Consider the following 27,760-nt stretch of genomic DNA (forward strand, 5'->3'; position numbering starts at 1 on the left):
CTCCCCACACGGGGCGAACCACCCCAGCCTGGCGCAGCGCCTGTCGCTTTAACCGCCCGCCGTGGGTGGTGGCCGGGCGCAGTGCGCATGAGTTCGGGGCCGGCGGAGCCCCTGCCCGGCGCCTGGTACCGCTCCGGCCACCTGCCCGCCGCCGTCCTTCGTCCGGGCTCCTTCCCGCTCTTCGTTCTGCCCACCGCCGCCCCTGCCGGGAGAGGTGCGGACTGCTCCCCGGAGCCGGTGAGTGCAGCCTCCCCTCGCCCTGCGCGGCGCTCCGGCTGAGGGGATCTTCGCTTCCCCCCCGCCGTCCCCGGCTCCGGTGCTCGCCTCCCGGGAGCGGGGGCTGGCGGCGCGGGGAAGCCGCTGGCGTGAGGCGATGAGCTCCCGCCGCTCCGCCTGCCCCTGCCCCTGCCTCGGTCTCGGTCTCCCTCAGCGGCCCCTTCGAGGAGAGGCCGCGGAGCGCTCCGCGCGTTTGTCAGCCCTTGATAAGAATGGGTCAGTATTGCTCTTATTACTCAATAACGGGTTGGTTGGGTTGGTTTTTTTTTTTTTTTCTTTTTTTATTTCCCCTCCCCTCACCCCGCGGTTCTAGGAGCAGCAGTCGGGACGGCGGCTGCTCCGTGTAGCTGCGCGGGTTGTCGCCCCGCTCTTCTCTCCGGCCGGGTCGTTCCCGCTGCCCGGTGTCCGTCCCGTCCGTCTGTCCTTCCCGCCCGGTGTCCGTCCCGTCCGTCTGTCCTTCCCCCCCACCCCGCCCGGTGTCCGTCCCGTCCGTCTGTCCTTCCCCCCCACCCCGCCCGGTGTCCGTCCCGTCCGTCTGTCCTTCCCCCCCCCCCCGCCCGCTGCCCGGTGTCTGTCCCGTCCGTCTGTCATTCCCCCCCCCCGCCCGCTGCGTTGTCAGCGAGGAAAGGGAGACCGGCACAGCCCCGCAGAGGTACTTTGGAAAAAAAAAAAAAAAAAAAAAAAAAAAAAAAAGAAGAGTTAAGAAAGGTTTCATACCCATGCGTTGTTAAACTTTGGATGCGTGGTATTACTGAGTGACTAAGGGTGATGGGAAAGAGCTGCCTTATTCTTCCTCGTTGTTTTCTGGCTGCAACTTAATGTTGCCATTGGAAAACCTGTTGGCTTGAAACATAGCAGATTGTAGTTCAAAATACTTTTTTTCCCTACCCCCTGTCAGGTGCCTTTTCCACCTGGAGACAGTGAGCATGAGGTGGCTGGTGCTTCTTAAGATCGTAATCTTAGGTAGCTCAGGTGAGGTTTAGTATGTGTGAGAGAAACCACAGCCTTAAAAACACTCTTGGGATTTTCAGTAATCTGGGATCTCAAGGGCATGTTTCCTGAATAGTTTTTGTTTTAGTGTGGCACGGAGAGGAGGAAGCTGAAAGTGGAGCTCTGTTGTGCTTGGTCCTGTGCACGGGTGTAGCAAGAGATGATTCCTGCGGTAACAAGCATGCAGATGAAATAGGGAAGAAATTTGGAGGAGGTTGTTTATCTTTCTAAATATTTTGCAAGGATTTTAAACTATAACAAGTATCAGAAATGTAAGTAACAGTTATTTCCTTTCCCCTTCCTTTTATGAAGGGCACAGATGGAAAGACTTCTTTCCAAACCCTAAAGCATAAGTCTTTGTTTTAAAAGCTTTTGCAATTTCTGGCTTAGGCTAATAAAAAGGTATTATTTTAAGACACTTCTACAGATCCTTGACTAATGCAGCATTGCAGATGGACTTCCTTGTACAGGTACTACTATAAAGAATAATGGTTGTGGCTTTTCTCCTTCCTTTGCAGTAATTACTGCTGTATAAGGGGAGAGCTGATGTTTAAACAGCAAAAGGAAAAAAAAAAGAAGTTGCTCACTCGGGTCTCCAAGAAATGAAGACGCTAATTATTTCTCAGAAGTGGAATAGATTTTTCCAGCTGTGTCTCTCTTATCAAGGATCTGTTTGGGGTTTTTACAACAGAGAGTGAATGAGTAACATGAAGTTTTATGACTAGAAGTACAAGTAATGCCTGACATTGGAAAGGAACAGGGAGAAGCTATATTACATCTCTCTGCTGAGAGATTCTGTATTACATCTCTCTATTTTGTCAATAGTAAAACTCTTCTCCTTGTGTTGGTCATAGCTGCTTTTTTTCTGCATGCCTCTGAGAGAAATATTAACCAAGAATGTTGGCAGAGGGGTTTGCTGGTTGGATATAGTAACTGGAACAACTTAACTCCTGAGCAGTTGACAAGTCTCAGGCTGACTGACCTTCTAAAATACTGGAGCATGAAAATAAATGAGCATATGAATGTGGCTTTCAAAGCCAGACAGACAGGCGGTGTCAGATACTGTTACCAAGTCCTCCCTCCTCCTTTTTTTTTTTTTTTTAATTAAAAAATAAAAGCAAAGAACTTTAATTTCCAGTGTAACTAACTGCTTAAAGATATCCTTTTCAATTGGGTGTGTATGGTTATCCTTGTACCAAGGAAAGTCCAGGGCAAGACTTCACTGCTGTGTTTTGCTGGTGCTGTTTTCAGCTCTGTTTGCCTTGGGCAGGCAGACCTTTATGTACTTACATAGGAATGAAATGTGCATTAAATTAGCTGCTTTTTAGAGTAAACACCTCTGCTTTGTGCTTCAGATATCTTTTGCCCTCCTCCCTATACCAGCACAGCAGTCAGAAAAGAAAACACAGGAAGGCAACCTAAGATCCAGCTGCGAGACTGTGACACAGCTGTACTGGGGCTGAAAATTATCTTGCTGTCTTAAATACTTTGTAAAACAGGATTTGGTTCACCTTTGCTGTGACTGTAGCAGTAGTTACATAATGAAACACTAAGCCCCAGTGATGCTACACCTGTAACAAGACAGAAGTTGACTAATTATAGAGGAGTCGGTGCCTGAAATTGTTTATGTACATTTCATGTTTTTAAAGTGTTGGCTGTCATAGATAGCACCACCCTGATGTTAACAGGGGAGACTTAAAAAGAGTAATTTTAAAGGAACTGGACACTTGTTGAAATTTGCATAAGGACATTTGAAGTCAGAGGAGACCTCAGCCATCACCTGGATGTGTTTAAAGCCCCATATAATACTGGACTACACAGTTCTGGGTATCATATGTAGTGTTGCCACTGAACAGATACTGGTCTTCAAATCTCTACTGGAGAGTACTAGTGAGAGCCTTATTATCCTTGGGTATGATGTTAATCTAAAGAAAAATAACTACTTGTCACTGGCTGTAGTTTTACTTTTAGTTGGGGCAGGGAGGGATTCTGTTGCTCTAAATGCATGGGAAATGTGAGTACTTCAGGGATCTTTCTCTGGTGGTTTGATCAACAGTATTGAATATGAACCTTTGCCACTGGCCTTTGCTTTAGGCAACTGGATTCAGCTGAACTCTTGTTGATGTAGTGAACGGGGAACAGAGTTTACTTGCAAGGGATAAGGCAAAGACATGTGAGAACATGCTTCACAGTTTTTTCCCATATAAATTCTGTCTTGAGGGTGGACCATTGTGCTTAGCATCATCAAATCCTGCATTGGTATTCCACTGTCTGTTTTAAGAAGCAGCGTTTCCCAGGCGCTGCAGAGAGGATGATGAGGTAATGATGATCTAGGCTTTTGCAAAAGGTGTCTTGTCTTGTGTTGGCTTAGTTGTTTTCAGTAGGTAACAAAGTTCTAAAGTACGGGGCTGTTCTTCAAAATCCAGAAAGATCAGTTAAGAATGAAGAACAGTATCAAACCCTCTTTCTGGTATCTTGAGGCTTGGATTAACGTGGTCAAAGGTGTGACCTCAAGTATTGTTTCTGAGCAAAGCATGATTTGGAGAATTCAGTGTAGTAATTGAATTATTACTTAAGCGATGAAAATGTTGGTTTGTGATTGTTTCCTTTCTTTTCAAGTGGTTGCTACGTTTAATTTGAGATCCAATTCACCAAACTATTTAAGCATGTGATGAAATATCCTAGTGAAGTCAGCTGGATTTAAGTTTTACTGAATTGGTGCCTTGCCCATCTAGTTCTTTTAAAAACTTATATACACAGGATTAATTATTTCACTGTTGGCAGCTCTCGCAAATTCTAGTGTGAGTTGTATGAATGACATTCAGTGTGTTCCTTGAGGTTCCAGCTTCCAGATTTAGAGGACTGAGAGAATCTTTGTTTTTAGTTTTAAAACTAACGGATTTTGTAGCTCTCCAGCCTGTAGAGGAAAGTTTGAATTGTCACAAATGCACCACAGAAACCAGAAAGTTTAAAACACAATATTGGGGTCACTTACATTAAATTCCCTTGAATTCTGTGTGTTTCACATGGCTGTTAGCACTCTTACTACTTTGGTTGTAGCTGCATGTCTGTCCTGGGCTGCCGTGCTACCATGGGAGTACCCCGAGTTCCCACATTGCTAAACATTGTTCAGATTTACTTGACACCTGTTCTGAAAATCTCAGTCAGAATTTCTGTCCAAGGAAGTGTCTATAAAAATGCTGTTGGCCTGGCTCTTGTCTAGAGGACCATACTGTCGTAGGCTGGGGTCTATTTTTTTTGTTGGTTTTTTGTTTGGTTTTTTTTTAATGGTCAGCTTTCTATTTGCTGGCTGTACTATGGTGGCAGTCCATCTCTAAACAAGGGCAGAAACATATTCTGGTTACTGGATGTTAAATAGCCATGACTATTTTGGACAGACAGGATTTTTCATGAGCAGATAAGGAACGTACGTCATAGTAAAATGCATTAGCACGTTATCATGAGCATCTACACTTCTGATATGGAGAAGAAAAGTCAGAATTTAACTGTGTTGGCCAGTTTTGGTTTACCTTGGTTCCTAAACATCAAGTGTTGTTGATTGTTACTTCAGGTTTGTTTTGACTCTATAAGAACAGCTTACAAATTCACTGTCTGATTTGGGTTTTTTTTATGTGCTCTAAGAAATAGCTTTTCAGCCATCCTGAGTGCTCCTAGAGTTAGTCAACTTGCCTGTGAGGTTTGTCCTTTGTAGGCAGTACTGTCACTTAGTCTGTTCTTCTACCAGAAAGCTTAAATCTTGCTGTGTGTCACAAGAGTAGGACATGGGTTACCTCTACAGCTTAAGGATTTAATCTGTATTTCATATACTGAAGGAGATAAGAAGAATTCAGCTGCTGATAGCTCTGTTCATAAGGAGGAAATATGTCCACCATACTGGATCAGTTAGTTTGGAGTAGTCTGTAACAGCAGTGGCTAGGTGAAGACATGTCATGGGCCAGTTGGTTTTGTTTAGCTGTGATCTTGTACAGCAGGTTCAAAGGTATCTTGCAGGAGCACTTAATACAAGGAAAAATTCACCAGGTTTAGACACAAATACCTGGCCTGTTTTGGGAAGCCCTGTGGTCTCCTGACCACAACGTGCAGGAATCTGAATGAATTCCTACTCTCTGCTTGCCTTGTTTTACATACTCTTCCCTTAGCATCTGCTGCTGTCAGAGGCTAGTAGAGATACAGGTCTCTAGTCTGCCGCTGTACCATCCTTTTTATAAAACCTATCCCACAGTAGCACTTTGAATGACCTCAGAGTACTTTCAGATGTTTTTTCCAGATGCTTAACTCTCCAAACTCAAGCACCACCATGGAGTCAAAGATGACTGACGGTGTGCGCACAGCTGAGTGTGTGCATTGGTATGTCTGTATACAGCTGACATTAAACAAACCTTGAAGTTCACTGGCCAGTTCTTCTGTTTTGGTTGTGTCACTGAGAAATAGCTGTTTAAACGGGCAAAGTGTGTGTGATGCTCGGAGTACTGTCTAGGCTTAGAAATCTAGCTTAAGAAATGGTTCGTGCAAAGAGTGTTCTAGAAATTGTATGTATAGTGAAGGGAGGGAGAGACTGATATTGCGCCCTTTTAAAAATGTATGAGAACTTTCTAAAAATTGTTGACTCTACTTACCTTAAATATATTGTGCAGTAAATGGCATGATGCTGTCTGTTTGCTGGCTTTCAGCTCCTGGCTTATGTAGTGGTTGACTTTTAGCCTGTAAATGTCTTCCATTTTTGTGGGATTGATCTTTTTGCCTATTAAGCTAGTCTTCAAATAGGATTGTTAATAAACAATTTTTTCAATCTCCTGCTACTACAGAAACAGTCCCTTGTAAATGCTAACATTGAACTTCAGTGGAGAAGTAATTTTAGTCAGCAAAACTATAAAAATACCCTTTTTAAAAGGACAGACTGCACCTTATCTTTGATGGCAACTTAATACAGTCTCTCTGAATTATGTGCCTCTGTCAAAGCAAAATTAAATCTTTGGAGGTAAAATTCAATGTTAACTTCAGAATATTTCAATTTCCTCCTACTACCCTCTGACAAACAGGCATGATATGTGAATTGTATCGTTTTAAATATCTCATGAAGGCTAGCTCTAGTGTAACCGAGAAGTCATCATTTCAGCTGATAGAATCACAGTTTCCCTAAGATGCCTTTTTGGTTTAATATTTGGGATCTTCTCTCTAAATAGTACTGTTCCTGTCACACTTCTGCACTCTTGTATCATGGTCTGATTTTTTTTTTTTTTATTAATCCCTAATGGTACAGGCACACATCTCTTCAACCAACCAAAAAAACCCCTGCTACAATGCATTTGAATAGACCAAGCAACAAATCCTGTTGTGAGCAACTTTCATATTTAATGCATCTCTGAAGGTCAGGAGGAACAGCTGCCTGTCATCCTGCTGTTCTTGCTGTCTCTGAGAATGGTTACCTTATTTTTGAACCCTTGCTTGTTACTTAAGCAATCCTACTGAAACAGGCAGTGGGGTCTTCTTGAAATTCATTAGATTCTTGGCTATTTCTATCTTAAATCCACTAAGTCTTTCACTTAGAGGGGACATAAAAAGGGTGAAGGGACTTCTATGTTAGCTGTGGTTAGGAGGGGAATTTGTAAAGCATGCTGCGTGTATTGCAGCGGTGCCGGGCAACCTCACAACAGCTGTAGCTGCACAAGGCACTGTACAAACACATAGGAGTTTCTCCCTTAAAGCATAAAAAACACAGCAAAGGGGAGAAGAAATAATCTATGTGAATGGGTTATGATCTTATTGATGTGTACCCTTGAAGTGTGAAAGATGATGTGAAAAACAGAAGCCCCTTCCTGCAGGCTCACAGGCTATCACACCCGCTCCCGAGCTTTTTTGAAACGAGTAAAAGCTCCAAAAAAGCCACGGCTTATGTGCAAAAGCAGAACCAGTGCCATAAGGCTTGCTACTTGATCTTGTGTGTGTGGCTCTCTTAACCAGTTGCAGTCACTGCCTTTTATGCATTGTTCAGGAGCTTTGCGAAACATCTGAGCTTGAACTCCAAAATGAGTAACAGGAGCTTGCTGGAAGCAGTTATTTGTTGTTATTTAGAACTTGTGGCTTTAATGTTTATTACTACTGAATCTGGGTGTTCCTGCTGTCCTGGATGCAGATAGCCCACTATGAAGCTTAGACCTGGTTATGCTAGGGATTTGCTGTTGGAGAAAGCAGAACAGTACTCTTAAATACTTCCTGCTCCCTCAAAGTTTTGGCCCATTGGTTTCTTGGTAACTTGGATTAATATCTTCATTTGGTTAGTCTTTAAATGCAGGTCTTGTGATATCTATTATAATCTGGAGCTATGACCTCTCATAATGTAGTCTATAAAATATTCACAAACAGTTTTGAGTATAATTCTAGCTAGAAATCTAGTAGTTGTCTATAATACATCACTGAGGGACTGAACAAACATGGCATATCCAGTTTATACTGGGGACAATTGGATAAAAATTGATGCTGCAGCTTAAAAATCCTGAGGAGAAATAATACTCACCTTATGTTGGATGTTGGTAGGAGTACTCACCTCTTGCTGGTCCCTCCTTAGAAAAATATTCTTTTCCATCTGAACATCACCTTGAAAGTCATGGGATGAAATCTGAAGTCAGTGGGAGTTTTCTGTGAATTTCAGAGGTGTCAAGATCTTCTCTGATAGTCTTGCCTTCTAAAAATGAGATATAGAGATATATATATAGATATATATGGTTTTGTGTGTGTGTGACTTTGTGTGTAGCATTTCAGAGGAGTCAAGATTTTCACTGATAATGTTGTCTTCTAAAAATGATACATATTTTCTTGTGTGTGTGTTTTTGTGTGGCTGTTCAGTGCCACAGGGTTTGTTGTAGATGGAGCTGCTGTTGCAGGGTATGTTCTAGACTCGGGCTGCTCTTTTCTGGTTAGGCTTTCTGCAGTGTAGTGTTTTGGTTTGAGCCTGGGTACATGGCACCCGGAGGTACAGCAGCTGCTGCAGTGCTCTTATGTCTGCCTGTCTTGTGATTCTAAAAACCAGGACCAAAAGCATGTTTCTACCTCTGTGGTATCACTTAAAGACCATTATCCTGAGGATGCATTGTATCTTTTGTAGCTAATGTTATTAATAGAAGAAAGGAAGAGTGTTCTTCCTATGTAAAAGCAAGGCTAAATCTTAATCGTTAGACCTAATGTTCATAAGAAAGGCTATCAGATGCTTTAATTGTGGCAATCCAGTGCTCTGTTCACGTGGATTGTGCTTCCAAGGCTTGCTGGACTGCAGCCTAGCTAAATTGTGTGGGAGCCTTTGCCCAGGACACATGTTGGTGCTATGGCATAGACGAGGGAGCGTTCCTATGTACCTCTGGTAATGTCATAGCCTTCTCCTGGGAGGAAATGATCAGCTGGATGGAATTGTTGCTCAGTATTGGCAGATGTTATCTCACTGCTATGAAACGCTAATCAGCTTACCAGGAGGCTCTGGTTTCTCAGCCCTCAGCTGACGGATAGGGAGGAAGGAGAAATAATCCAATTGAATTGGAAATGCAGACTTGACTTTGCTTCTCATGTCGCCTCTCGAACCATAATAAAGGGAGAAGCACTTGGGAAGCAGGTCCATCTCATTTCATTTGTACAGTGTCAGGGTAGTGGTATCCAGTTCCCAGCTGGCTGCATATAATGTGGTACCTCAGAACCAACTGTTCTGAGGAATGCATCATTGCTGTTTCCTGGTCACAGGCAGGGCGGGTGAAAAGATGGACTGTTAAAGAACAAGGCGATTTCTTGTTGCAAAGAATGTTTTAATGTGTTGGAGAGAGAAAGGAGCTAGGTTCTATTTTCTACCCACCCTCTGTTTGTGCTGTTAGTGCACAAGGATGACTTTTGTCTTTGTGATACTTTGAGAATGAAGGTAGAAATTCTGTCAGAGTGTTTTGGGAGATGTTGACAATTCAGAGAGGTATTACAGAACTGAGCACTAGGATGGCTTAAAAAACTGGGGGCTTTTGCTCCAGTAAGCGCTGGTGCATATGTCTGTTCCAGTAAGTGTCTTCCAAATGTACAAGCACTGTTTCTTCATGGCTGAGTGAAATAAAAGCTCTGTAAGCTTTAAAACGCAATTTTGCTATGTAATGCGATGGTGCAAAAATGGCACTAAGCCCTGTTCATGGATCTTTCACCAAAAATAGTTGGCATAGAGCTGCTTCAGTAACACACGAGTTAACTGCAGCAGTGTTAGGAAATGAACTGGATTTTGTTTCCCTCATGATCTGATAAATAGAATTCTTGTCTAAAAGCTAATAAAAGATGAAGATATTTGGGCTGGGTCAGTTGGTATCTCAGCCGATGGGATTTTATTACTGTTAATGATGTGTCATAATGGAAAACACAGACTGAATCTGTAGGACAGGTATGTGTGCAGGGTCCATGCTTGTAACTTGACATCTGGTTTGGAAGCACACGAGATGGGGTACAGAACCTTGATATGTTGTATTTTTAAAGTCACCTTTTAGAAGACCAATTTTTTTAAAAGGTGCCCATAGGTGGTAGATGTGTTCCAGAGCATAAAGATATGCCCCTTATTAACTTGTGTGGGATCTTTCTTTACTATTTACTTTCCACTCCTTTTCAAGTATTTTAAAAAACAGATTTCAATGTAACGCGTTGTTCTCTGTTTTCAGAAATGAATAAAGCTAGCAGCCCTACGTAATACGCTGATGGCATTCTACGCTGCATCGGGATCGATAAGTCAAGAGAGTGTGATGCCTAGAAATCTCCTCTCAAATTCTCCTGAAATGGCATCCGAAATCTCTCCAAAGCACACACGTGGGAGCATGGAGAGGGGTGGCAGTGTGGAGAATCATGGCAGCCAAGTTAGGGGCAGAAATCTTGCCTTGGTAAGTGTTTAATGAGCCTTATGCTTAGTGATACAAATTACATTAGTAGCTTTGTTCACATCACAGGATTTTTTTTTGTTTGTTTTATTAAGCATTGATTTTTGCCATTTCTATTACTAAATGGTTGCTTTTGGTCTTGGTTGTTAACAAACCAAAAGGCCAGAAATAACTGCTCTGATTTGGTACAACAGCTTGTTGTTCTGGTCTGATTCTCTCTGAGAGCTTGGAGAGTGCTTCTTTCTGGCCACCTCTCCCAGAGAACTGGGAATGGCAGTAAGGAGCACACATTACACTGGGCTACTTGGTGCAACCACCTGCTTGTGGTGCACGTCTCTGCCCTTGCTTTCTTAAGTCGCTTGTAAAGGAACTTAAGGATAGTGTTTGTTCTATACGCTGTTTCTTGCTTAAGCTCTTTGTTGACACTGCTGAATGAAGGTCTCGGCTTATTCCACCTTCATATAATTAGGTGAGTAACAAATACATCACCATAAACAAAGCTGTCTTGACATTAGTGAATATGAGTGTGTGGCCATTTAAATAGTATGTGAGTAATTGAGGGAGTAGGATGCACTCCTGCATTTTTCCAGTTAGCAAGATGATTCAGGCAATGAACTCAACAGTAGTGTTTGTACTGTGACAGGCTAAGCCTAGAAAGCAGGTATGGTTCTTTGCATTTTTTTTTTTTTTATCATCACAACCATTTGAAAAGCATCCATTTTTAATTGAGGAAAGAGCATTCTGGTAAACATGCTTTCCCTAAATGGAAATCTAAATTTCTGTCTTGCCTTAAACATGGGATTAGGCTTTCTGTATCTTTGCCCTCCCTGCTAGCTTCCTTTTAGTGAAGTAGTTTTCTGTGAAGGAGTAAGTGCTGAAAATAAGTCAGCAAGTTGATACCTGTATTTATATACCTCAGAAATGCTCAGTGTTTTTGTGCTACTTTGTGAGCTTTTTGGCAACTGGAGGTAATTCTAAAGATGTTCCTTCTTGGTTGTTTCTAATGAAAATACAACTCTGTTAATACTATGCTGTATCCTTCAGCTTGTGTTGCTAGTTAAAACACAAAACAAGTACTACTAAATTTAGTCCCTTAACTGTTTCTGACCTGCATTAGAAAAAAAGTTGTGAAGCGTCAAGGTAGGTGAGGTCCAAGAGCATAGCCAAGTACACCTTTGGGACTCAGGTATTTAGAGTATGTTGTTTATTATATGAAAACTGATTGGATCTTAGAGAATTACAGTGGGAGTTGCACTTTGTTAAAGAATTACAGCTTAATTTTATGCAGAATTACAAGATAATTTTATGGATTACTCTGACTCCAGTTTTCCAGGTTCTCAAGGTAGTAGCCAATCATGTTTCCATGGGTTTTATTCTTAGCTGCAGTAGCAGGCGTGAGACTGGTCATTTGAAAAAATCAGTATTGAATAATGAGGCTATGTGTAAATCAGTATGTTTGTACAGTCTTATCGTCAGTTGGCCATGTCAGAAAATGACATAGATTCCCTTAGTCTAACTAGATCTTACCATGTGATAACCTATATGATAATGCATTAGCTAGAATTGGAATCCTGCTGTAATGCAGTAATTTATAGATGGAGTAAAAGCTGGCTGCAGGTTTAGGCATTTCCCATCAGACCTGTGCATCAGCAAAAGAAGTTCCCAAAGCCTTTAGTTTGTCTTATTTGAGTTTGTGCATGAAGAAAGTGAAGCATGTATCAATGAGTTTGCAGATCCCCTTCTATGACTGTTGTTCTAGCATAGTAGGTGGCATGTCCAATAAGGCTGACAACTAGCATGCATGGAGTAACAGGTTGGGGAATGAAAACTCTTTTCAATGAAGGTATAATTTCAGTTTGAGTTTGAGAAGGGGTCTGTGTTGATCTGAATATGAAGGAAATTCTGAATAGGCAAGTCTTCAGTGCTGCTCAGATCTTTCTTTCCTTTTTCTGATCTGATGTAAGGAAAGAGTATTGTTCCACTGGCTGATACCTTTTGTCTGTTCAGCACTGAAAGAGGCTTTAAAAATCCTCAGGATGAAGAGCAGTATTCTTCAAATATTTCTTTTTCCATATCCTTGTGTAATTGTGTATTAAAAGCATGATTTTTACAGTCCACTAAGCAGATCAGGGAATTTGTAAGAGGAAAGCTAGTTGCTGGAACATGCTCCTGGACACCTTAACTTCTTGTTTCAGTGGTTTTGTTACAAAAGTTCACAAGATGCAGAAGATTTGGTGGTGTAATGAGAAGGAGGGGATAGATAACTCTGTGTAAGCGAAGAATTTGTTAGACCAATTCTGAGAAAGGAAGGGGCAGATTTTCAGGCACACCGGACCTTCATAGCCCTGAAACAGAAGCAACTACAGACATACCTGCCTCTTCATTATCACTTTTCTGGGTCTGTTCACCTAGAGACACAAAAAGGAATGTCAGAGTTGACTAATTTATTTTTTTTTTAATGGCCTTGCAAAGGAAAGAAGTGTAGCAGTGCTTTTTATGACAGGCCTGTACTGCGGCAGGTTTCTTCCTACTTGATTACAAAAAAGAGGCTCTTGAGCTTCTTGGTGTCAAACTACATTAGTCACTAAATATAACCTTTGTGTTGCATCTGTGGAATTCAAACAAACCTAGGGATGTGATAATAGAGACAAACACTTGGACCGGCTTTAGCCTATGCTGACTGCTTAGAGCTGGTTTGGCTGACTGCTGGCTGTTCTTGCATACTGTATGTCTGTGCTGGCATTACTTGCTGTGGAACTGGTTGTTGTTTTAGGAATGACTAGGAGATGGACATGAACTGCCATGTGCCAAAAAGGTCTTAAAATTCTATGTGTGTGATTCTTCTTACCAGTGAACTGTTGTCAGTTCAGTTTAATTTGCCAGATTTCTCAGTTTCTTACCTACACAATCCTGCTTTTAGTTAATCTTTGACAATTGCAGTCCTTAAAGCCATGTTTGATTTTTTTTTTTTTTTTTTTTTTTTTTTTTTTAATGGAAAGCAAGGTGCTCATGTCCTGTCTTGATTGCAGTAGAATTTTCCATATAAATGATGTTTGGGTCTAGATTTATGCTGCCAAATTTATCACAGCAGCTGAAGACAAGTATAAGAGCCTACATTTGGATGGGAGGAATGTTTGCCTTGATATTGTCATCTCACACCATCACCTAAAGCTGTTTCCTGCCCCCAACTTTTCTCTGTATCTTTTAACCATAGAAGCTCTTATATATGAGGACATGAATTTGCATGTATATTCTGTTTTCTTTTCAGTGAAGGTGGTATCTATACACATGCTTGGCAAAAGCATGAGACAAGTGTACCTTCTCGATATGTGAAATCAGTTCCACTATCCAAGGGGGAGGGTAAACAAAACCACTCTGTTCTGCTTGGTAATTCTGACTTCCAAAACCCATTCTTGAATGACACTCCCTGATATGTGGTATAAGAATTAACTTGAAGTGAAATACAGTTGCAGCAATTTAAGGACACTTAATTCAGAGAGAAAACTAGTTCTTAGCTTTTTTTGAAGCAATTGGTCTTGTTCCATTGACTGAATAGTCACAGACTGACTTCTTAAAGCCAATCCTTCTTTTTCAGTGCTTCACTCTCGTAATTGTACTGTATATCTATTCTCAGCCATGAGTAATTGCTTTAGTTTCTAGGTGTGAATAACATGCTAGGACAATAGTATCACCTGTGAAAATCATACCAGAAGGAGCAGGTTATACCTAAAGCGAGCTGTGCTACTTGGAACTGCACTAGTAATAAGCTGTGTCAGTGCCCTGGATCTGTTGATAGGACTTCAGTACTATACCTTCTGTATATGAACATGTCTTGCTGCGTGATAGGTTTGAGGGATAGTGAGTTCTTGTTACTCTGAATGGATCATGCTGTGGGTTTTTTGGTTTTGGGTTTTTTTTTTTAATTATTTTTGCCTTTGGTTCAGACAGATCCTTGGTTAATGACGCAGTTCATCACCACTCTTTTTGGGGCAGTGGTGACCTCCAGAATTTGGTCAAGTGACTATTTCTTTTGGTCACTAATCAAGTGGCTTAAATCAGCAGATGGCTGTGATTCTAAAAAGATGCCTTGATTATTCCATTTGTTATTTCTTCAAACAAGCTTCCTCTGTGGCTCTAACAAGACTTGATACACAGTCACTGAAGATGGCTTGTCACTACCAGACACCTTGTATAGTACAGGTGACATTTTGAACATTGGTTACACAGACAAGAAGAGCAAGTATCTTGTGAGTAGTCTGAGCTAGCTCCGTATCTTGTTTCACACACTCAGCCATTTAACTCAGGGTTGACCTGGTTATTTTGTAGTTATGATGTCTCTTGGAGCCTAAAAATTAGTTGCTATGACCTTTACCCTTTTTGGATCGGTACAGATAATTCAAATGCAACAGGCCTGGTCTTCCAAGTGCACCGTGTTACTATCTCTTTGCCCTAGCCTCTCTGAAGAGGTCCTGGGATTCCAGTGTGGTTTTAGGAGTTAGTGGAAAAGGACAGGTTGTGTGTCTGTGTCCTGGTTTCAGCTGGGATAGAGTTAATTGTCTTCCTAGTAGCTGGTACAGTGCTATGTTTTTGAGCTAGGTATGAGAAGAATGTTGATAACACACTGATGTTTTCAGTTGTTGCTAAGTAATGTTTATACTAAGTCAAGGATTTTTCAGCTTCTCATGCCCAGCCAGCAAGAAGGCTGGAGGGGCACAAGAAGTTGGGAGGGGACACAGCCAGGACAGCTGACCCAAACTGGCCAAAGGGATATTCCATACCATGTGACATCATGCCCAGTATTTAAACTGGGGGGAGTGAGGGCAGGGGGATTGCCACTCAGGGACTAACTGGGTGTCAGTCGGCAGGTGGTGAGCAATTGCATTGTGTATCACTTGTATATTCTAATCCTTTTATTATTACTGTTGTCATTTTATTAGTGTTATCATTATTAGTTTCTTCTTTTTTGTTCTATTAAACCGTTCTTATCTCAACCCATGAGTTTTACTACTTCTCCCGATTTTCTCCCCTTTCCCACCAGGTGGGGAGGGGGAGTGAGTGAGGGGCTGCGTGGTACTTGGTTGCTGGCTGGGGTTAAACCACGACAGTCTGTTAGCCCACTGCCACCTTTTTTTCTCACAAATTGAGTGTCCAGAGTCTTGTGATACTGCGCTGCATTTCAGGCGCATTCAAGGGAAAGTCCTGAGAAAGACTTCTTTCATAAAATTAAGGTGTTTTTCCCCCTTGATACTGATACACTGCAGGCTTTACTGTACTACAAGGCCTTTCATCATGTCCAAGTATTTTACCAAACAACAATACACAAAAAATGAGAAGAATTATTTTGACTGTTAGATACTTTCTATGGATACAGCTGTCTTTGGGCATGTGGAAGCCATTCCTTACAGGGTGTGGAGAGAGCTGTGCTATGCTTAATCCACTTTAAATTGATATTAGCATGACTTGCAAGCAGTATGCCTTAGAAAAAGAAGAGTCATTGTTCCTACCAGCAGGGCAAGAAGTAGAGAGGAAGAGGGGCTGGAGGACCACTTGCTCTGGACTGTGAGTGTAGAGCTAAGGTAAAGAACCTGACTCCTAGCAAGGAATGACCTTGCTGTAAAATGTGCTAGTGAGAATGTGCATAGAGGACAAATTGCCTTCAGGATCTATAAACTGCATCATTCTGCTTCAGAGTGGGATCTGGTAGATAAAGATTATTCCAGCAGGTGGGCAGCTCTGCTCTTTAAACCTCCCTGATAGGCATTCCTGAACTTCCAAAGCAGTTTCTTTGTATTCCACTACTTTCTTTTTCAAGGAATACTTGGATTAGAGTTTCTGTAATGTGAAAGCCAACTTTAACTTGTCTCACCTTCAGTGCACATAGTGGTCAACATTTTATGTATTAAATTACATACAGGGCTGCATCTGCCTACCACCCGTTCTTCAGTTTTAAAACATAATGTGCTCCATTCTGCCAGCCTTCCTGTGCAGCTAAACTCTCAGCACTCCTTGCTTTGTTCTGGACCCTGTCCAGCTTGGCTGCATCCTTTCCAAAGTTCAGCGACTGAATCTGAACTCTGTGTTCCAAATGAGGATGTGCTGTTATTTCATCATCTTGGTTAATATATCCCAGAATGACATTCGCATACCTGAACAGCACTTTCTTTCTTCTTTATGGCACTTAAACTGGCCTGCAGATCTTTCTGTCTTTTATTGCCACTTAGCCATTGTTCATCACTCTATATTCATGCATTCAATTGAATTTCATCTTATGGACTACCAGCACACTTACATGGTTTATGAAGGTCTCATTCTGTCCTACCTAGTTCTTGCAGCAGCATCTTCCAGCATAAAAGCATCAACAGATATTAAGTTAATTGTCTACTTTTGCTAGTGAAGTATCAGATAGTAGAGATGTAGGGATAAATCTGTTCAGGGGTTGTCTTGTTTCATTATTCAATTTATGATACATCATGCTGCTTCTCAAAATAAAAATCTCTCCCCTGCCCTCCATTTACATGGGTACCTTGCTGTAACTTCATCTAGGCGTAGCTTCCTTATTTATCTCCGAGTGTATTTGGGGGGGGCATGTAATAAAGCCTTCAAATCAAGGCTTATCACACCTTGTGCTTATGTCTATTGGCCAAGTCAGTAACTCTCTCATGAGAAATGAGATTGGTGTGAAACTATTTGATTTTCGTAAAAAGTGTTTAGTGGCTTTTGCCTCAAATGTCTCCCAGTTTTTCTCAATGTTGTTCTAACATAGAAATTAAAGGGAAGAAGAAATTACAAGCTGATCAGCCTAACTTTGATAACCAAAGAGATGTCTTCAGAGTTTAAGTAGATCTTGCATTGCTTCAGCTTGCTTTTTTAAAAGTAGGTTAGGAGTAATTTAATTAGTTTATGACTTCAGTTCATCTAGTTTATTTTTTAAATTCTTCTGGATCATTTGTTTCCTCACGACCTATTGATTATATGCTTTGCTAACTATTATGAAGCACACAGGTACAATTATGTTAATAAACTGAAGAAAACAACATTCAATATTATAGTCGTCTTCACCAAATGAAATGGTATTATCAAAATCATCAGATAGTGGGTTGTAAAGGAAGTACTTTTTGACACAGCACACAATTAAACTATGAAACTCATTGCCACAGAATGCTGTGAATGCCAGCCATTTAAATGGGCTTAAACAATAAGATGAATTCATGCTAGAAAAGCTCATTAAGGGCTATTAAGTACACAGATGCGGATGCAACTGGGAAGTCCTTAAGCCATGTATTGTTGGAGACTGGAAGGATGTAGGGAAGAAAAGTGCAAATCCATCCAATTTACAGCAATACTGTTCCCCTGTTCTGTGCATTACTGGTGGCTGAATGCAGGCTACTGAGCTAAATGGACTTTTTAGTCTGATTCTATATGGTAGTTCATGTTCTTATCTATAATTCACTTGCTTCCAACTTAAGCAACGCAGGGGTACAATCCATTCTGTTTCCCTTTTCTGTAAATATAATCAGAGGTATGTGCCTTTTTCTTCTGTGCAGAAGCTTTTGTACCTGTTCTGATACTGTTCCTGCATGCAGGGCTTTCTTTCCCCCCCCCTTTCTTTTTACAAGTAGAACTGCCTGCCTTGTTATTAAGAGGCTAAGGCCTAAGAGGTGCTACATTGGTCTCTTTCTGCTACATATTAGAATTGTTGGTCCCTTCATGTTTTTTTGAGAAGCATCCAGTCACTTCTCTCCCGTGGAACTGTGCCTATTAATTCTTTGGCACTGTCAAGTGATTGATGATGAATCAGTTGAATCTGGTGTTCTCCTGGTATTTTGCTAATTGAAGTTTGGTTGTCTAGCAGTTTTCAGAAGAATTTTTTTTCTTTTTTTTTTTTAACCACTGCAGAAGTCTTAAGATTTCCCCTGCTGTCCTGTTTCAGTCAAAGCTGTGCTGGCCTTAGGATTCTAGGCCTGGATGTGATGTTAAGAATTTCTTCAGATGCGTGTGAAAAATTGTGGGCCTTTGATATTAAGTCACTGTTTTGGACAGGTAGAAAGGGATTTTTTTCTATGAAACAGATTCTGTTCCTTCTTTTATCTTTTTTCTTGTTTCTTTTTTCCTCTTTTATACCAAACACCATCTTAACAGACTCTTTGCTGTTTGGTGTAAGCAGGAAACGTTTGGCTGCACAGGGATCTAAAATATTAATGCCAGCTGAGCATACTCAGCTATTTCAGCTGTTTGCATCCCAAATTTCTTCTGTCTGAGCAGTCTTTTTAATCCTCATCTAAGGCACAATTTTCAAGTTTCAAATTTAGGCTGTCTTTTGACAGTAGGTTTAAAGTTGGTAGTGTTAGGTGTATGTGAGATTTACTTTTGGGAGGCATGTTTGTGTATTAAGAGTAGGGAATTGGTGGAAAGTATGAGGGGAATAACTCAAGTAATTGAAAAGACTGTGCTTTGACTGTTAAAAACACAGATCGCTCAAGAAGACAGGAGGCCTGGAAAACCAGCCCAGAAAGAATATGAACTGTTCCAGTTCTTGGAATATGTGGCAAATAACTAAGGTTACCACGTCTATTTCTAATTCGTTTAAAACTGGCATCAGTTAACCACAACAAAATTCCTCCAAACTTTCTGAAAGCTGTACTATAATGTAAGTAATGCAAGTGGACGTTTTATAATACAGGACTGTTCTCAGACCAGTGGTAAAGCAAGTCAGTGCTTGCTTTACATCTCTGAGCTCCTTTGGTTTGACCAGCTTAAGTAGGTTTATCTTCACTGTGCTTGTGTGTCTAAAATGGGATTATTTCTTTGTCTCACAAACTGAAACGTGCCTTGCCTGAGGGAGTTTCTAGCCAGGCTGGATGCCTTGCATCTCAGTATGGTGACCTGCCATAATGCTGCCTAATCTCTAGAGCTGCTGTCTTTTTTTTTTTTTTTTTGTCCTTTTTTTTTTTTTCCTGAGGAAATGTGACATTGGTCATCTTGAAGGAAAACTGCATGAGGAAAGAGATCAAAGTGCTAACTGAGATGAGGTTGGCCTTTCAAATCTAGGTATGCCATTTACTACAAATGTATTTGCAAAGGGATGGTTAAGTCATTTCAGATCCTTCACTGATCATTTCAGGAAGATCCATGAGGGATGGTAAGTCAGGCAGAGCTCTGCTGAGCAATCCTCCTGCAAATCTTACCTGGCATGGAAAAGCGCTCAGTCTTGCAGCACAGAAATGGATGGAAGGAAGGGCTTCTGAAAGTCTTTGCTTCAATTCACATGCTCTTTTGCTCAGCTCTTGATCAAATGAGTTAAGCTCACGTGGGAGCAGTTGTTCTTTTAAATGAACAAAGCGTGGTGCAATCACTTCTGTACTGCACTGCAGTCTGGATCTGCTGCTACTATGAACTTCTTAAACACAACCCCCCTTTTTTTCTTTGCCTGCGGAAGTCTGGCTCTTGCAATGAGCTCACCCGCAACAAAAGCTTCTTGGAGTCCTGTTCAGCTCCAGCTAGGGCCTACCTAACAACAGCTCCTTTCCTGTCATTCTCTTGCCTACTAGACATAGCAGCTGTATGAGTATTTGGGTGGGGAAGGAAGGAGATTGCAACATCCATTAAGAAAGAGAAAAAAAAAAAAAAGGCAGCTTGTCTGTCTCTCACTTTTCAAGTGCAGCTGTAAAACTTTCCTTGGCCTTTGAAAACTGAGCTCTGCCATGTGGTGGGTGCAAGCTGTGGAATACGTCAGCCTTTGAAGTTAGTCCTTTAAATAGGCAATTGCAAATGGCATCCAAATGTAAGCTTTTACAGCAGTTTTGCTACAAGCTGGAATAAGTTACTTATTCTGACAGTACACTGTGGATGCTAAGACAAAGTTATAAGTACCTACGCCTTTGTACGTGTCTCGCAGCCATCAAACCATGTTCACCCTGATGACAGTAAATCTGAATCTCTAGAAATGTAGTTGTAGCATGAGCCTCTTGTTGAAATCAACTTTGTATTTTCCTGCAGGTCTTCAGTGTTAACAAAAAAAACTGTGCCACCTGCGGCTGAAGACTGCTGTGTTCACATGATTGCAGCCACAGATAAGCAAGCCTGTCCTGAAGTGTCTGAGCTAAGAGTGGCTGAAAGGCAGTGTGACTGTCTTCTGTATTTCATTCATTTATTTACAGGGAAACGTTCTACAGGCCACACCAGAGAAGGCAACTAAGAGCCTTAAAGCATTTGTTTTCTCATCTGGAGTGTTCTGAGTGCTTAGAGACTAACTGCCACTTGGTACAATGCAGCACTTCATAGTTCTTTAATCTATAGGCATTATTTTTCTACAGAGGTACATTGTTCTTATTTTTAATGCTGGGGATGGGGATAAAAGCTTTGTTTGCGCAAGGAGCTGAGTTAACAGGTAGAGCTGCACGCAGTTTTTTCTATTCTAATCTCATGTAAGATGATCTGAACAGGCATGGTGAGTTTGAAGCAAGTTGTGCTGCCCTAGCAAGAATGTGTCTACCTCTTGGATATTTGCACTGCATACCTATATGTATTTACTTACATTTCCCCACCATTGAGAAGTAGCCTTGTTACCTTACCTGCATGCACAATCAGATGTTCTTGGAGAAGTGAAAAGTAGAGATGAAAGGAAACTGTCTTGTATTGCTTTGCTGGTGCCTTCTTGTTAAGTTACTGACAGCAAAGTTTCCAGTATATGCCTGGTGGGAGAGAAATTCAATCCAGAAAAGGGAAAACCTCACTTACTTTTCAACAATACTTAGTTACATTCCAGAACTTACACAGCTCTCTTGGGAAATGTCTTTCCTGTATCCATTGTCTTAATGTAGTGCCTTTCCTAATCGTTCTTTGTCATCTCCAAGCTTCTGGAAAAGTGAGTGTTTCCCAGGGTGTAGGTGGAGGGAAAAGAGTTTGCGCATTGCTGCCTAGCTTCTCATAGCGATATTGTGTTAAGTTAATCAAGAGCAGTGACTCAGAGAAAATGAAGACTGGATAATCCAAGTGATTATTTATCACTTCTGTGGTCTACAGGATTGTTTCCTGCTGGAGAAAATAGTCCAAGGCAGTTTACTGCTAGGGAACACATCTTTATACTTATTCTAAATTTTTCCTTTCTGTAACTCAAAGGTAAAGTCATTAGAAACCCTCTCCCTCCTTATTATTTCTTTGTGATCTACCACGTAACTCTGGATAACTCAGAGATTGCAGTGGTAGAGCCAGATTTCATCTCCAGCTCTGCCTCTAGAAGCCAAGTGCCACTTTGGCCTAGAGCAAAAATGGAATTGACCCATTCAGGACTGGCCGGAATGCACCCTTTCCCTCCCATGCTGCTCCCCAAGCCTTGTCCCTGAACCTGACACAGCAACTGTAACAGCTTACTCCAGTTTGGAGCCTGAAGAAGCTATCTTAACCTTTGTAAAGGGACAGGTGGGAGGGGCTTTTTTGCCTTTTTTTTGGTCTGATTTTATGATCTTTCAGCACTTTGTTCTGTCCAACTCAAATGGACACTTGTCTGCTGAACTAAAGTTAGGTATTTTTAAATACCAGTTGCTGTTCTTCAGTCAAAACTAATGCCCTGTAAACTCCTGGCTCTTCCCCCCGCCCCAGCCTTTGCATTGTAGTGGCTGAATTCCTCCTTGGGAAGGGATGAAACAGCAAGCAGGAGATGCTTCTGATGTGACTGCTGCCTGTTTCATCCTGCCCCTTTCTGCCTTCAAAAAGAGGGGTGCTGTGTTTGTGATCAGTGTACTGACACGTACTCATCTGTAGGGTGTTAATCCTTCTGGCTTTTTTCTTTTTTCACCCTAGGATGATGAGAGTCTGAAATACTTAACTCACGAAGAGCAGGATGTCCTGATGTTCTTTGAGGAAACCATAGATGCCTTAGAAGATGACTTGGAGGAGCCGGTCCTACATGACAGTGGCATCCACTGTCAGTCTCCACGGTCAACGGAAGAAAATGTATCCAGTCATTCAGAGACTGAAGATATCATCGACTTAGTACAGTCAACACCTGAGAGTAGTGACCATGAAGGCCCTCCTAGCAGAGATGTAGAACCAGGTAGTAGTATTTCTTGAAAGTGTGGTTTTTTTCCCTCTGACCTAGCCCTGACGTATTCCAATTCTCATTAGAAACAGCTAAAGAAATTCTGTACCTTCCTTACTACCTCAAGATGAATCTATTACACATCAGGAGCTCTAAGGACCGTGATTTTAATTTGACTTGGGATTTTTGAAACTCTTACTGTTACTATAATTCCCCCCGCCCCATGGAGGTTATGCACATAATTAAGTTGTTGGACTGCTATCTCAGTCCCCTACCTGGTGACTGAGTTGTAACAGAACTGAGTATTATGCAGAGTCATTGCAGCAAGGCAGACTAGTATTCATCAATGTGTTTACACTCTGCATCTCTCTAAGACCTCTTAAGACTTTCTCTAAGAGTTTTAACATAGCAGATTGTAGTGTTACTTTGTGTGGGACTGAAAGGCACATGATCCTATCAATAAGTTTGTGACAAGATAGTGTATGGCATGTTGTTTTCTTCACCCTGTAGAATTTGCTCTCTCTTGTTTTTGGAGAATGGATTTATCAGCTAATACATACAGTGGGATGTAATGTGTCCTCTCCTGGCTGTTACAATAAAAAACAAGAATTGCAAAACTCTTATAGAAAAAGCAGCCATTGAAGCACAGTGAAGCTAACATGCAGATTGTGAATGAATGGCAGAAAGAGGACTTCTAGTGAATGCATTGTAAATATGGTGATTTGAACTATAGCATCGCCTACAAGATGCCATTGCTAGGAGTTCAGTTATAGTTTCTTCTGACAATGTGGGCTGAGTTTGAGTTAGAAGGTTTGGGGGAGGGGAGTATTGATGCTTGCTAATCCTAGGTGAAAGAAAGCCTTGTGTTCTGCTCTATGTGAAGACTTAATGACGTTATTGCTGCTTTGTCTTTTAAGTGTTGGACGCTACCTGGAGAACTGAAAGCCCTAAGCCAGCTGTACCTGCTGACCTTCCCCCACATCCCCCTGTACCACCACCAGCAACATCTGAGGCACTTCCTCTTCCTCCTCCACCCCCTCCTCCAGTGCAGCATCCAAAATTGCTTCGTTCTGTCCCCACTCCGCTCATCATGGCCCAGAAGATGTCTGAGCAGCAGACAGAGAGCAGGGTGCGCTTCCCCAGTGCCCTCAAGGAAGGGAATTCAGACAGGAAGAAAACCCCGGTAGCCAACGGTGATTATTTTGTGGGTCCGAAGCACCCTCCCGCACCTGCACCCAAACTGCACCGATTCCCGAGCAACATCAACATAACAAATGTCAGTGGCAAAGAATTCAATGAGACTATTTCAAAAGCAGCAGTTAACGTCCAGGAGCGGAGAGCTCAGGTGCTGGCCAACATCAACGGAGGAGCTTTTCTGGCAGCTGAACTGGAGGAGAAGCTGCAGAAAAATGATTTCTTGTCACGTAATAGAAGTTCTTCCTTAAGGGATCTCTCCTCTGAGCAAACACGATACGAGGCCCTGACAAAACTTGGCCTTGTTAAGGGAAAACCAGCTCAGGACCAAGTGGACCATGCCCCAAGCACTCAGCAGCTTGATGTGCAGCCCAAACAGGCAGATGCTGTTCCCAATGGATATCAAAACATCCATGAGATTTTAAAAAGTGAGCCCAGCCCTTTCCTTCCTATGGGCAAAACGGTAACAATCAAACCAGAGGTAGCTCTTGCTGCTAACAAGGTCAGCAGCACACAGCAGAACACAGCAAAAAATTTTAATGATTATAAACAACCTAGTCTAAACCTGGATATGAGGAGGAGATCAGGCTCACTGCCTAGGCCTTCAGGATTTCGATCCCAAGGGATAACGGTGAAGTTTGCTGGCCGCGGCTCAACGGAAGAAGCTAGGAGGGAGGCACTTCGGAAACTGGGACTACTGAAAGAGACTGCATAATTTGGACAGCAATGTTGTGGCAACAGGGGGGAAAGTCATAGCATGGCTTTGTGCTAGAGTAGTCCCAACTGGATTGGGATCAAAGAGTTTGGAAGAAGAAAGGGGAAGTTCTCTGCTTCAGGCAAGCTAAGGAGGTACTAGACACTGTGGAATGACCGCTCGTGTTTATCCCAGAAGGCACCACCACGTACAGTCACGTACAGCAGTGGGTTTCAGCTCTCCTTCCTTCAGAGATACTCATCTGTTGCTCTTAGTCAAAGAGGAATTTTATTTAAGTAATGCTGGACTATAGCAGACAGCATCTTGTTAATGAAGTGTACAGTCCAGTATAGTTGTACACAGCAAACTGAATGGCAAATCTTCCTTTTGCTCTTTCTGAAGCCAAAACAGAGAGTTCCGTTTGTCTCGCCCACATGTGTGTGTATGTTTGTGGGAGCTCGAGATAATGTCAAAACTGAAATTTCTGGCCAGCGTGACACACTTCACTGAATTTTTGTTGTCTATATTATCTGGCTTGGCTTTGTTCCCTACCAGTGGTGGAGTCGTCTTCTTCCTTGCTCTGTGCCCACTTAACTCAAGACTGTACAGAGGGTGGTTTCAGTTTTGACCTTCTCCTTGACAGTGGCCCAAGCTTGGAGTGGGTGACTGCATCGCTCTGCTGCTTCACTTGAAGTCTTGCCTTTCTTCCCAGCCACCTGCTTCTTGGTCATGCTCTAGCAACCTACGTGTCCAGTGAAAGGCACCAGATAAGCCTCAAGGATATGCACCAGTTTTCGCACTGACAGCCAAAGAGTCTCCTGACAATCTGTGACACCAACTGTTCTGTACCGGTGATGATCTTATAGCAGAGAAGCCATAGGAACAAGTTAACTTTGTACCAAATGCGAGAACCTTATGTCAAAAGTCTTATCTTTTACGTTAGGGTTCCTGTGAAGAAGCTGTTACTTTTGAACAATAGCTGTACTACACTGAATAGTTGTAAGTTCTGTTACTTCTAAAAACTGTCACTTGATCTTCCTGTAGTTTGACAGCCCTAATAATGCTCCGTTCACAGCCTTATTTGATTCTGCCCTGCCAATGCATAACAGAAGTTACAGCCAAAATTCTTGCAGGCTAAGTGGAGTTACAGGAGAGAGCTGTATGTGAGAGCACGTTGCTCCTGATTGGTCCAAGTTGGCGTTATTTTGCCTTTGTTCAATAGACATGCTTTTAAAGATGGTCCCAAAATATATTTGTGTGTTGGTTTGATTTTTTTCTTTTATACGGCAAAGCTGCTCTTCCACATTAAAACTCCCTTCCCTTTTTGTACGCCTGAAAACAAAGAATAGCCATTTTAAAATCAAATGCCAAACTCCAGACCCTCTAAATTTCTTGTTGTTATTCTGCATGTTTAAGAGTTCTCAGTGTTTTGTGTTTTTCTAAAGGGAAAAACTCACTTATTCTCTGCACTTTCTAAAGCCTCAAGCAACCCCCTTTTTCCCGAGTAGCTGACTAATAAACCTTGGAGAAGAGGAGGGGAGCGGCTATAATGGAAACTGACACACCCTTCAGCAAGGAGCTCTGACATAACTGTGATAAACAAGTTTGTAGTTCTTGTGATAAAGTATTTCAAACTTGCTGAGCTGTACTTGCAAATGAAGCTGTCGTGAAGAAAAAAATCTTTGCATCATTCTCAACCTGCCTCATAAGTTAAAGTTTTTTTGTTTTTTTTTTTTTTTTTTTTTGTTTTTTTTTTTTTTTTTTTTTTTTTTTTTTTTTTTTTTTTTAAATTGTCTGCTTGCTGCTTAAATTTTTAATTGTGGTGTTATGGTATCTGGCTGGTTCTGTTATGTAGCTATTCTTTTCAACCTTTTCACTGGGTAAGTGATCATGTTCCTCATTGTGACAGGCTTACTATACATAAGCAATCAGTAATTAAAATATGTGGCCATTCTTCAGTCTGGCAAAGCACTTACGCATGCATAATCAAATGTGAGAAGTGCTGCTGAAACAAAAAAGGCTGCTTGTATGCTGCAAGTAAAGCACATACTTATTTTGCTGGGCTCTGAGTCTGTAGTGCTAAATCAGGAAGACAAGGAAGCACATAAAATATATCCACACACCTGCTTCAGTGCAGCCTGGAATGGAGTCCTACATGTGGATGATGCATCATAATTTATTAACATAACCTGCTAAGTAAATTTAAATGTTTCATGACCTTTGTGCTTTTAAATCCTGTTAAAGCAAATTCTTCATTATAAATGTGAAGTGCGTACAAAGCAATCTTCGCATCTAATCATTTCTTGCTCTTCTTTGAGTTGTTTACAGCTGAGAGTCCATGCTAAGCAAACGGGGGGAAAAAAAACCCAAACCCTGACACTAATTGTTTCATTGAAATTCAGTCCTATTCAATAACTCTGTAACATAACCCTATTTAAAAAAAAAGAAATTAGATGTTTAATATCTGAAGTATGAAGTTGCAGTATGCTGAATTAGCTGGATCATGTTCTTTCATTCTTTGTGCAGGGCAGCGTCCTCAACCAGTGGGAAGTTAAGAGTTAGATCTTCATTAGGTAAACCAATTTCTGCTCAGTGAGGACTTGGAACGAGGTATTCATTGTGGCCCTTCATTATAGCAAATATCCTACTGGTAAATTCTTCTCTGTGCCTAAAACTGTAGTAAGTAAAGCCATGTACTAAATGAAGTTAAAGAGTCTAGCTGCTAATAACCTGTATATAAATTTAGCTCTATTTTGTGTATCTTGTTTTGTGTGTATATGTTGCTGTGATTCCCCCCCCCCCCTTGTGTTAGAAGTAACTGTCTTGCACAAATCTGATAAATCATCTATTAAACTGGGATAAAATCAATGAAACGGTGGCTGATGGGAGGTGGAATTTTGTTCTTTGTCTCTTAGTAGCATGCATCTTTCTTGGAGGAGGGAGTGTGTGTGTGTGTGTGAGCCAGAGCTCAATACTGTCATGACATGGGTGAAGAAGGAGGAATTAAAAAAAAAAAAAAACAAAAACAAAACAAAACAAACAAAAAAAAAACCAAAACCACAGAGCGGGAGGTTTATGTCTGTTTTCTGCCAAGAGATGCGTATTCTCACTGCTGGGCTTAAGTAACTGTGACCAGGGTCCTTGCAGGAATGAATTTCATCCTGAACAGTGTTTGAAGTAGGCAAATGCCCTCCTCTGCCAATGTTTTGCAATAGTAAAATGACTTTTCCAAGAGGAATAGTGTATACATGAAAGAATAGTAACTCATCTTTGTGTTTCTGTACCTGCCTTCTGTGGGTGTTACCATAAGTGAGTGTGATCCTGCTGAGGGTAGAAATCTTCCTTGTTGCACAGGACAAGTTCCCCTTTAGAGAATATCCCTACCCATCCCTTCCGAGCATGTGCACGTGTGTTTGCTGCCTCCCTGTCCTCCATTTGGATACTTGCACATCAAGACTGCTAAGATAGTTCCTTGGTTGGAAGTGCTGACTCTGGCATGTGGTACTACACACTGCTGCCAAGTAAAGTATAGAGGCGAAGGTTTCTTAAAGAAATGCTACATAGCTGAGGTGGTGTCCCACTTCAAATAGGGAAAGGTTTAGAGCCAAAATTAACCACCTTTGATTTAATAAAAAACAGCAGCAATGACAAAACCCTCAGAAGAACAGA

General features: G+C 41.6%; 1 protein-coding gene across 3 annotated transcripts; it reads left to right on the forward strand.

Moving 5' to 3' along the window:
* Window positions 1-26,964, forward strand: PROSER2 (proline and serine rich 2). 3 transcript variants are annotated; one of them, XR_005932352.1, is made up of 5 exons: window positions 1-237; window positions 9,954-10,169; window positions 21,966-22,221; window positions 23,121-25,971; window positions 26,618-26,964. XR_005932352.1 is itself a non-coding variant. In XM_030015649.2 (4 exons), the coding sequence occupies exons 2-4, from the start codon at window positions 9,990-9,992 to the stop codon at window positions 24,110-24,112; spliced, it is 1,428 nt and encodes a 475-aa protein (XP_029871509.1). In that variant the 5' UTR covers window positions 1-237; window positions 9,954-9,989; the 3' UTR covers window positions 24,113-26,964. The 3 variants fall into 3 exon arrangements, 2 of the variants coding, with proteins under 2 accessions (XP_029871509.1, XP_029871511.1); XM_030015649.2 differs by having other exon boundaries at window positions 23,121-26,964; XM_030015651.2 differs by having other exon boundaries at window positions 2-237; window positions 21,966-22,218; window positions 23,121-26,964.
* Window positions 26,965-27,760: the final 796 nt, after the last annotated feature.

This window comes from Aquila chrysaetos, chromosome 5 (assembly GCF_900496995.4).
Source record: "Aquila chrysaetos chrysaetos chromosome 5, bAquChr1.4, whole genome shotgun sequence".
NCBI lineage: Eukaryota > Metazoa > Chordata > Aves > Accipitriformes > Accipitridae > Aquila > Aquila chrysaetos.